Raw genomic sequence first — 12,221 nt, forward strand, 5'->3', positions numbered from 1 at the left:
ATTGTTATCATTACTGCCATTATTATCCTTATCATAAGTAAAATCAAAGAAGAAAACGGATATACATCTGGGTATGGAGAGATAAGACAACCAAGAAAGAAAGAAAAAAAAAAAAAAACGAGAAATCGAAAGAAAACGAAAACCCAAAAATAACCAAGGAACAAGACAACCAAAAGAGAGTGGATGAAAATCAACCACAAATGAAAGAGAGATAGAGAGAGAGAGAGAGAGGGGGGGGGGGCGAGAGAGAGAGAGAGAGATAGAGAGAGAGAGAGAGAGAGAGAGAGAGAGAGAGAGAGAGAGAGAGAGAGAGAGAGAGAGAGAGAAAATGCAATTAGAAAGAAAGCAAAAAAAAAAAAAATATATATATATATATATACATAAAAAAGACACACCGACAAAGTAAGATAAAACAAAAAATAAATTAAAATAGAAAACGACACAGAGGCCCTCTTTTCCGCAGGCATGAAGTGTCGCGCTACACTTCCCTTTGACTCCGCCCCTAATTATGGTGGGCGGAGTCAGACATAAACAACTGCGGCTTGATGAGCGTGAGGAGCGAGCGCCTCTGTCCGGTTTGGAACTGGATTAAAAAGGGAAGTTCGAATTTGATGCTGCTGTGTATGATAGATTATTCATTAGCGATATTGATAGTAATGAAGATATTATTGCACCAAGTACTAGAATAAATATTTGTGTGTGTGTATATATATACATATACATATATATACATATATATATATATATATATATATATATATATATATAATGTACATATACATGTTCTCTTTTCAAATTACGTAATGTGAGATAATATAAGACATTCAACGTCTCTGACTGATGTGATCCTAAGAAATCTCTCTCGCTGTTAGATACTACGAAGCAAGCACTAAAACATAAACATTTTTCCTAGATCACCGTGCTCTAACAACAAAACATTTCTATTAAAAATCTGCACGCTCTCAGAGATAACAAAGTCGAGTATAAGCTTTGGTTATTAAAATGCTTTCATATAGCTGTGGCTTTTCTCGGAAGAACGAGACCTGGGTTTATCTTCTTATGCTTTTAATTAACACATTTCGATAGGCCATGCACAGGCAACAGTTGTCATTGTCTTTATTATATCGTTTATGGCTTAACCTTTATTGCAGCCGCCAAAAGTGTTCCAAGACGAATGAGATTCGTGTTTTGTTTACAGAATGCATTTGTATGACCAAGAGAATATTAAGAAAATGTATGTTAAGGTCTACATAATCATTTTACTTATTATGTCCGTATCCACGACAACATACAGCCAAGAAACACGAATAAGAAGAAAGGAAAAGAGGAAAAAAGAGAAAAAGAAAACTAAGAAAATTGAATCTCAAACGAAAATCGCAAAAAGACACATAGCACAAAACAAACTCTCCAAAAAGCAGACGAAAAAGGAAGAGAGAAAAAAGAAAGAAAGAAAGAAAAGAGAAAGTAAAAAAACAAAAAGAGCACGAAAACAAACAAACAAAATATAAGACCCAAAACAAAACAAACTTATTAAAAAAAACAAATGAAAGATACAAGCAAAGCAAGCCAGCGCGTGCAAAGAACCGACCCCCCCATACAAGCCCGACTGGATATTTTCGGTTCGTTTGACCGTGGGCTCCTTCTGGGCAGCCATTGGCGCGTATAAGCCAAACTCAGGACAATGGAAGCTCAGTCACTCTCTGGATCTTGTTCGTTGCTTTGAGGATTTCCTTCCTTCCTTAAATCCTTCGGTGCTTGTAGAAGGATTATTTATATTTTTTGTTTACGCAGATTGTTTATGTATATATTCGTCTATGATTATTCATTTGTTTATATGTTCGTTACTTGTTTTTTGAAGGGGGGTGGGGGGTAGTGTGCTTTATTTGGTTGTGGTCTTGAGTTCGTTTTGTTCATTAATATTTATGTGATAATATTATATTATTTTATTTTATTTATTAATTCTTTTTTTGGGTGTGTATTGGGAGAGTCGTGGGGAGGGAGGGTGTATGTAAAGTGCTTTGTGATGATTTTGGTGATTATTGAAATAATGATAATGACATAAGTGGTATTATTATTATTATTATTATCATTATTGTTATTATTATCATTATTGTTATTATATTTATTATTGTTATTATCATCATTATTAGTATTGGTATTAGTATTATCATCATTGTTATTATCATTACCATTGTTATTATTATTATTATTATTATTATTATTATCGTCATTATTACTATTGTTATCATTGTTATTATTATCATCCTTATTATCCCTATAATAATCATTATTGTTAGTACTATTATTATCATTATCATCATTACAATCATCATTGTTATTATCATTATCATTAATATCATTATTATTGCTATTATTATTATTACTGTTGCTATTGTTATTATCATTATTTTCATTATTGTTAGTACTATTATCAATGTTATTATCATCATTATTATTATTATTATTATTATCCTTATTATTATTATTATTATTATTATTATTATTATTATTATTATTATTATTATTATTACTATTATTATTAATATTATTATTATTATTATTATTACTTTTATTAATATTATTATTATTACTATTATCATTATTATTATTATCATTATTATTATTATTATCAATATTATTATCATTATTATCATCAGCAGCAGCATTTTTATTAATACCTTTATTATCACTATCATTATTACTATTATCTATTATCATTATCATTATTATTATCATTATCATTATTACTATCATTATCATTATTATTATTATTATCATAATTATTATTATTGTTTTTGTTGTTATTATCATCTTTATTATTATCATTATTAATGTTATTATTATTATTATTATTATTATTTTGTTGTTCTTGTTGTTTTTTGTTGTTATTATTTTTCTTACTACTACTACTATGACTATCATCATTACTGTTATCATAATTTTTTTTTTGTTATAATTATAATCATTATTATCATTATTGCTATCATTATCATCATAACAACCATCACTTTCATTAACATTGTCAATAATATTCTAATAACATTAATTATAATAAACCAGAGCTCATATCATTCTAACCATCATCATAAATATAGTTTCTACTTTTTTTTTTTCAATTTCAACTGAAGAGTATCAAGGTCATTCATATTAATATTTAGATATCAATTTGATTCTATCTCAACAAGAAAGGAAAAGTTAGTGTCATGACTCTGCATTTTTTGGGCGTTGCTCGTTGGGAAATCAGAAAATTCCCTAGTCATTGAAGTCGAGAAAGAATGAATTTTCAGCGGATTTCTTTTTTTTTTCAGGATTTTTTGAAAATATTGGAATGAGTGATTAGAAAATGTGAGGAACGGATAACGCAAATCGATCTTGAAAAGGAAAAGGAAATAAAGATACTTTTGTCATAGAAATAAAAGGGAAACAATAATTTATTCAAAATCTGATCTAAAATCTTCCCTAGATTTCTTCAAACCTATGCAAACTTCTCCCCAGATCACGACCAAACTTCCCCCAAAAATCTCCCGAAACTTTCCCAGATTTCCCCTAAACCTCCCCTGACCTTCCCTGAAAATCTCCCTAAATATCCCTAAATCTCCCCCCAAATCAACAAACCTCCCAAAAATATCCCCAAATCAACTAACCTCTCTAAACCTACCCCAAATATCCCCCAACTCCCCAAAGAAGACCCCAAAAATCTCCCCCAACCCTCCAATAATCTCCCCAACCCCCCCAAATCTCCCCCAACCCTCCAATAATCTTCCCCAACCCCCCAAATCTCCCCCAACCCTCCAGTAATCTCCCCCAACCCTCCAAATCTCCCCCAACCACCCCAAACCTCCCCCAACCCTCCAATAATCTTCCCCAACCCCCCAAATCTCCCCCAACCCCCCAAATCTCCCCCAACCCTCCAATAATCTTCCCCAACCCCCCAAATCTCCCCCAACCCCCCAAATCTCCCCCAACCCTCCAATAATCTTCCCCAACCCCCCAAATCTCCCCCAACCCTCCAATAATCTTCCCCAACCCCCCAAATCTCCCCCAACCCTCCAATAATCTTCCCCAACCCCCCAAATCTCCCCCAACCCTCCAATAATCTTCCCCAACCCCCCAAATCTCCCCCAACCCTCCAATAATCTTCCCCAACCCCCCAAATCTCCCCCAACCCTCCAATAATCTTCCCCAACCCCCCAAATCTCCCCCAACCCTCCAATAATCTTCCCCAACCCCCCAAATCTCCCCCAACCCTCCAATAATCTTCCCCAACCCCCCAAATCTCCCCCAACCCTCCAATAATCTTCCCCAACCCCCCAAATCTCCCCCAACCCTCCAATAATCTTCCCCAACCCCCCAAATCTCCCCCAACCCTCCAATAATCTTCCCCAACCCCCCAAATCTCCCCCAACCCTCCAATAATCTTCCCCAACCCCCCAAATCTCCCCCAACCCTCCAATAATCTTCCCCAACCCCCCAAATCTCCCCCAACCCTCCAATAATCTTCCCCAACCCCCCAAATCTCCCCCAACCCTCCAATAATCTTCCCCAACCCCCCAAATCTCCCCCAACCCTCCAATAATCTTCCCCAACCCCCCAAATCTCCCCCAACCCTCCAATAATCTTCCCCAACCCCCCAAATCTCCCCCAACCCTCCAATAATCTTCCCCAACCCCCCAAATCTCCCCCAACCCTCCAATAATCTTCCCCAACCCCCCAAATCTCCCCCAACCCTCCAATAATCTTCCCCAACCCCCCAAATCTCCCCCAACCCTCCAATAATCTTCCCCAACCCCCCAAATCTCCCCCAACCCTCCAATAATCTTCCCCAACCCCCCAAATCTCCCCCAACCCTCCAATAATCTTCCCCAACCCCCCAAATCTCCCCCAACCCTCCAATAATCTTCCCCAACCCCCCAAATCTCCCCCAACCCTCCAATAATCTTCCCCAACCCCCCAAATCTCCCCCAACCCTCCAATAATCTTCCCCAACCCCCCAAATCTCCCCCAACCCTCCAATAATCTTCCCCAACCCCCCAAATCTCCCCCAACCCTCCAATAATCTTCCCCAACCCCCCAAATCTCCCCCAACCCTCCAATAATCTTCCCCAACCCCCCAAATCTCCCCCAACCCTCCAATAATCTTCCCCAACCCCCCAAATCTCCCCCAACCCTCCAATAATCTTCCCCAACCCCCCAAATCTCCCCCAACCCTCCAATAATCTTCCCCAACCCCCCAAATCTCCCCCAACCCTCCAATAATCTTCCCCAACCCCCCAAATCTCCCCCAACCCTCCAATAATCTTCCCCAACCCCCCAAATCTCCCCCAACCCTCCAATAATCTTCCCCAACCCCCCAAATCTCCCCCAACCCTCCAATAATCTTCCCCAACCCCCCAAATCTCCCCCAACCCTCCAATAATCTTCCCCAACCCCCCAAATCTCCCCCAACCCTCCAATAATCTTCCCCAACCCCCCAAATCTCCCCCAACCCTCCAATAATCTTCCCCAACCCCCCAAATCTCCCCCAACCCTCCAATAATCTTCCCCAACCCCCCAAATCTCCCCCAACCCTCCAATAATCTTCCCCAACCCCCCAAATCTCCCCCAACCCTCCAATAATCTTCCCCAACCCCCCAAATCTCCCCCAACCCCCCAAATCTCCCCCAACCCTCCAATAATCTTCCCCAACCCCCCAAATCTCCCCCAACCCTCCAATAATCTTCCCCAACCCCCCAAATCTCCCCCAACCCCCCAAATCTCCCCCAACCCTCCAATAATCTTCCCCAACCCCCCAAATCTCCCCCAACCCCCCAAATCTCCCCCAACCCTCCAATAATCTTCCCCAACCCCCCAAATCTCCCCCAACCCCCCAAATCTCCCCCAACCCTCCAATAATCTTCCCCAACCCCCCAAATCTCCCCCAACCCCCCAAATCTCCCCCAACCCTCCAATAATCTTCCCCAACCCCCCAAATCTCCCCCAACCCTCCAATAATCTTCCCCAACCCCCCAAATCTCCCCCAACCCCCCAAATCTCCCCCAACCCCCCAAATCTCCCCCAACCCCCCAAATCTCCCCCAACCCCCCAAATCTCCCCCAACCCCCCAAATCTCCCCCAACCCTCCAATAATCTTCCCCAACCCCCCAAATCTCCCCCAACCCTCCAATAATCTTCCCCAACCCCCCAAATCTCCCCCAACCCTCCAATAATCTTCCCCAACCCCCCAAATCTCCCCCAACCCCCCAAATCTCCCCCAACCCTCCAATAATCTTCCCCAACCCCCCAAATCTCCCCCAACCCCCCAAATCTCCCCCAACCCTCCAATAATCTTCCCCAACCCCCCAAATCTCCCCCAACCCTCCAATAATCTTCCCCAACCCCCCAAATCTCCCCCAACCCTCCAATAATCTTCCCCAACCCCCCAAATCTCCCCCAACCCTCCAATAATCTTCCCCAACCCCCCAAATCTCCCCCAACCCTCCAATAATCTTCCCCAACCCCCCAAATCTCCCCCAACCCTCCAATAATCTTCCCCAACCCCCCAAATCTCCCCCAACCCTCCAATAATCTTCCCCAACCCCCCAAATCTCCCCCAACCCTCCAATAATCTTCCCCAACCCCCCAAATCTCCCCCAACCCTCCAATAATCTTCCCCAACCCCCCAAATCTCCCCCAACCCTCCAATAATCTTCCCCAACCCCCCAAATCTCCCCCAACCCTCCAATAATCTTCCCCAACCCCCCAAATCTCCCCCAACCCTCCAATAATCTTCCCCAACCCCCCAAATCTCCCCCAACCCTCCAATAATCTTCCCCAACCCCCCAAATCTCCCCCAACCCTCCAATAATCTTCCCCAACCCCCCAAATCTCCCCCAACCCTCCAATAATCTTCCCCAACCCCCCAAATCTCCCCCAACCCTCCAATAATCTTCCCCAACCCCCCAAATCTCCCCCAACCCTCCAATAATCTTCCCCAACCCCCCAAATCTCCCCCAACCCTCCAATAATCTTCCCCAACCCCCCAAATCTCCCCCAACCCTCCAATAATCTTCCCCAACCCCCCAAATCTCCCCCAACCCTCCAATAATCTTCCCCAACCCCCCAAATCTCCCCCAACCCTCCAATAATCTTCCCCAACCCCCCAAATCTCCCCCAACCCCCCAAATCTCCCCCAACCCTCCAATAATCTTCCCCAACCCCCCAAATCTCCCCCAACCCTCCAATAATCTTCCCCAACCCCCCAAATCTCCCCCAACCCTCCAATAATCTTCCCCAACCCCCCAAATCTCCCCCAACCCTCCAATAATCTTCCCCAACCCCCCAAATCTCCCCCAACCCTCCAATAATCTTCCCCAACCCCCCAAATCTCCCCCAACCCTCCAATAATCTTCCCCAACCCCCCAAATCTCCCCCAACCCTCCAATAATCTTCCCCAACCCCCCAAATCTCCCCCAACCCTCCAATAATCTTCCCCAACCCCCCAAATCTCCCCCAACCCTCCAATAATCTTCCCCAACCCCCCAAATCTCCCCCAACCCTCCAATAATCTTCCCCAACCCCCCAAATCTCCCCCAACCCTCCAATAATCTTCCCCAACCCCCCAAATCTCCCCCAACCCTCCAATAATCTTCCCCAACCCCCCAAATCTCCCCCAACCCTCCAATAATCTTCCCCAACCCCCCAAATCTCCCCCAACCCTCCAATAATCTTCCCCAACCCCCCAAATCTCCCCCAACCCTCCAATAATCTTCCCCAACCCCCCAAATCTCCCCCAACCCTCCAATAATCTTCCCCAACCCCCCAAATCTCCCCCAACCCTCCAATAATCTTCCCCAACCCCCCAAATCTCCCCCAACCCTCCAATAATCTTCCCCAACCCCCCAAATCTCCCCCAACCCTCCAATAATCTTCCCCAACCCCCCAAATCTCCCCCAACCCTCCAATAATCTTCCCCAACCCCCCAAATCTCCCCCAACCCCCCAAATCTCCCCCAACCCTCCAATAATCTTCCCCAACCCCCCAAATCTCCCCCAACCCTCCAATAATCTTCCCCAACCCCCCAAATCTCCCCCAACCCTCCAATAATCTTCCCCAACCCCCCAAATCTCCCCCAACCCCCCAAATCTCCCCCAACCCTCCAATAATCTTCCCCAACCCCCCAAATCTCCCCCAACCCTCCAATAATCTTCCCCAACCCCCCAAATCTCCCCCAACCCTCCAATAATCTTCCCCAACCCCCCAAATCTCCCCCAACCCTCCAATAATCTTCCCCAACCCCCCAAATCTCCCCCAACCCTCCAATAATCTTCCCCAACCCCCCAAATCTCCCCCAACCCTCCAATAATCTTCCCCAACCCCCCAAATCTCCCCCAACCCTCCAATAATCTTCCCCAACCCCCCAAATCTCCCCCAACCCTCCAATAATCTTCCCCAACCCCCCAAATCTCCCCCAACCCTCCAATAATCTTCACCATCCACACTGTTCCATCCCCTTCATCATCCACATTGTTCATCCACCCGTGCATCTACCCCACCTCGTTCCAGCTTCGCGTCCGAAACGGCTCTGCTGGTCGGGTACGAGTGGCTGTACAAGTACCGTCTGTTCGACCTTCCTTGGGACTCGGCTGCCAGTTGGTGGATCGCCTTCTTCATGGTGGATTTCGTCTACTACTGGGTCCACCGCGCGAATCACGGTGGGTGGATTTTTATGTGGATTTGGGGATTTTTTTTTTTTACGGAAGGACGTATCCGCGTGTAGGTACGTACGTACGGTTGTTTTTATTGGTTTGTTTATGTTAGTGATACTCGAGGCGTCTTCGGTAATAAGTCACAGGGTCCACGGCGGTTCGTCTCAAAATAGGGATATTTTATTTGTTTGTCCGTTTAATCATGTAAAGGTATACACACACACACAAACATACATACACGCATACTTGCAAACGTACGCGCGCACACACATTTATACATATACAGACATATATATATGTGTGTGTGTGTGCGTGTGACTGTGTGTGTATACATACATATATATACATACATACAGATATAATACATACAATACGCAGCTATTCATGGCCAGCGTCCCTCCCCAGAGATCAACCTCCTGTGGGCCGCCCACCAGGTGCACCATTCCTCCGAGGACTACACCCTCCCGACGGGCCTCCGCCTCTCGATGTTCCAGCGCCTCACCTACTTCGGGTTCTACCAGCCCCTCGCCCTCCTCGGCCTCCCGATCTCCTCCGTCATGGTGCACCTCGGCCTCAATTACCTCTTCCAGTTCTGGGTCCATAACGAGGCCGTTAGGAAGATGGGGCCCTTGGAGTGGGTATTTAACACGCCGTCGCACCATCGCGTGCATCATGGTTGGTCACTTTTTGGGATATGCAGAGTTTTTTTTATGTTTTTTCTATTTTATTTTTATCATTGTTTGTGCTTTTTTGTTTCTGTAATTATTGTGGATTTTGTGTGTCCCTGTTTTGTTGATTGTAGAAGAGGTATGAAAGATTCCACGGCAAAATATATAACACAGTGGAATCTCTCACTCCTGTTCGTAAATCTTTCTACGGTCTGCCAACCTTTTCCGATATGTGATCGGAATAATTTTTGTGAATATTTTCAATATAATGCCAAGGTAAAAGAAAAAAAAAAAAAAAAACAGAAATTGGCGAATCGGAATCCACCAAAACTCAAGAATGAGTTGCCAATTTGTGTCCCCCCCCCCCTTTTTCCTGAAACTAAACCCCCACCAACAACTCTCTCCAGGAGCGAACAAGTGGTGCCTCGACAAGAACTACGGCAGCCTCCTCATCATCTGGGACAGGATCTTCGGCACTTTCCAGGAGGAGAAGGAGGACGAGGAGATCGTCTACGGCCTCGTGGAGCAGCCGCAGTCCCTGAATGGGGTCTGGCACGAGGTAAGGGCAGCCCTGTTGGTGATGTGGCAGATGAGGGCTAAAGTGGAAGTTCTCTTGGCTGTCTCTGGTTCTGGGTCGAAAAGCAAGGGATGAATTGATACTCGCTTTCTTGGTCAGATCCAAGCACGTCATCCGGGGAACTAAGGGAACCAGACTTGGAACGTTCTTTGCCCAGATTTCGCTGATGATGATTTTCTGAAACGTTTAAGATTATCTCGAAGTTAGTGATTATTTTAGAGTTTGTGATTATCTGAAACGTTTATGATTATCTGAAAAGTTTGTGATTATCTGAAATGTTTATAATTATCTGAAACGTTTATGATTATCTGAAACGTTTATGGTTATTTGGAACATTTATGATTATCGCTTATTTGTAACGTTTATATTTATCCGAAACGTTTATGATTATCTGAAACATTTTTGACTATCTGAAACGTTTATGATTATTCGAAACGTTTATGACTGTCTGAAACGTTTATGATTTTATCGGAAACGTTTATGATTATTTTAATTTTTGAATTATCTGAAACGTTTATGATTATTTAAAACAAGTTTGATTATCTGAAACGTTTGTGATTCCCTGAAATGTTAATGATTATCGTTGTCTGTGATTATCCGAACTTTTGTGATTATCGTAAAATCTCTGATTATCTTAAACATTTATGATTATTAGTCTGTGATTATTTTAAAGGCTGTTATTATGCTAAACGTTTATAAAATATTATTATCTAGCTATTGCACCATAAGGAATGATCTGAAGCCTGTCAAGATGGACCAAACCCGGAAGAGAAATTTTGAGAGAATTAAATGGGAAGCTGGATTTCTGGCACTCGTAGGCACCGAGGCACTCCGCTTAAGATACGCGGTTCTAGTTAATATAAAAAATAATAATTTCTAAGTCTGGCCTAGGTTTTAAGTTGCATATTTTTAGCGGTAAAAACAGTAATGTGTTCTACACTAGGGCTATATCTTAAGCGAAGGATACACACTCACTACTAAAGTGTGTGTGTGTGTGTGTGTGCGCGCGCCTTAACTGTGTGACTGAAAGGACCAAACTGGACAACGTCTAACACTCGCTCTCGTCCCCAGCTCTTCTACCTCGAGAAGATCTACGAGAAGGCGCGGGGCATGAGCAGCTGGGGCGACTCCCTGAGGGCGGTGTTCTACGGGCCCGGCTGGGTCCCCGGGGCGCCTCGCCTGGGGGACCCCGACGGCTTCCCGGACGTCAGGGCCCCCCGGGGGAAGTACGACCCCCAGATGCCCGCGTGGTTCATGCTTTACACGGCTCTGCACTTCACTCTGGCTTTCGGGGCGCAGCAGATCCTCCTCGTGCATCTGAAGGTAGGTTGATGGATGTTCATCATATTGTTTTCTAGTGTTTTAGACTAACTGCTGTTTTAGTAAAGATGGTTTTCATGTATACAGGCTCTTGGATGTACGTTATATTCGAATTACACACGTACAAGCACATAAGTACACATATATATGAGTATTTGTGTGTGCGTATGTGTAAGTGTTTATGAATGTAGGTTTGCGTATGTCCAGGTTTGTGTTTGAGAGAGAGAGAGAGAGAGAGAGAGAGAGAGAGAGAGAGAGAGAGAGAGAGAGAGAGAGAGAGAGAGAGAGAGAGAGAGAGAGAGAGAGTTTGTGTGTGTCTGTGTCCGCCGAGATTTTCCTCCACACCAAAATACGTTCATCCAAAATCGCACTCCTCTCCCCCAACAGGTGTCTCCCTGGTACACGGCCGCCCTCTTCCTCGCCTTCATCTTCCTCACCATGGGCGTCCTGGGCTCCATGTTCGACGGGTTTCGTTGGGCGCCGCTGCTGGAGGCCGCCCGCTGCGCCGCCTTCCTGCTCTACGCCCGCACGACGCCCGTCACCAGCGCTCCGCCCGTGGACGCCGCCCTCGTCCTCTGCTTCGCCATGAGCGCTGTCTTCTGGACGGTCATGAGCCTCAGGGCCCTTCGCGCGCCCGTGAAAATTGTCAAGGAAGATTGATTTATCTATCGATTTACGTGTCTGTTTCGAGGTAGAAGTATCCAATAGGTTTTTAGTGCGTGTGGAATGGTTGAATAGACTTTTTGCTATTGGAATGATCGAGATTTTTTTTTTTTTTTTTTTTTTTTTTTTAGAGTAATGATTAAATAGATTTTTCTTCAATATGTAGAATGATGGAGATTATTTTTTCGTTAGTGGAATGATTTGAATAGACTTTCCCCTCCCCCTCGAGGTGGAATGGTCGGGTAGACTTTATTTAGTGGAATGACTGAATAGACTTTTTCTCTTTATTAAGTGGAAAGATAGAGTGGA

The 12,221-nt window shown here is 44.4% G+C and overlaps 1 protein-coding gene across 1 annotated transcript in view; it reads left to right on the forward strand.

Annotated features, from left to right (window-relative positions):
- Positions 1 to 11,988, forward strand: part of LOC125045726 (alkylglycerol monooxygenase-like) — a 16,368-nt gene extending 4,380 nt beyond the window's left edge. Inside the window, exons 2-6 of the mRNA XM_047643157.1 lie at positions 8,542 to 8,690; positions 9,090 to 9,359; positions 9,760 to 9,911; positions 11,001 to 11,252; positions 11,637 to 11,988. Of these exons, the coding sequence (XP_047499113.1) occupies positions 8,542 to 8,690; positions 9,090 to 9,359; positions 9,760 to 9,911; positions 11,001 to 11,252; positions 11,637 to 11,909 (1,096 nt within the window). The 3' untranslated portion in view covers positions 11,910 to 11,988. The remainder of the gene's footprint in view (positions 1 to 8,541; positions 8,691 to 9,089; positions 9,360 to 9,759; positions 9,912 to 11,000; positions 11,253 to 11,636) is intronic.
- Positions 11,989 to 12,221: the final 233 nt, after the last annotated feature.

Source organism: Penaeus chinensis, chromosome 37, assembly GCF_019202785.1.
Source record: "Penaeus chinensis breed Huanghai No. 1 chromosome 37, ASM1920278v2, whole genome shotgun sequence".
NCBI lineage: Eukaryota > Metazoa > Arthropoda > Malacostraca > Decapoda > Penaeidae > Penaeus > Penaeus chinensis.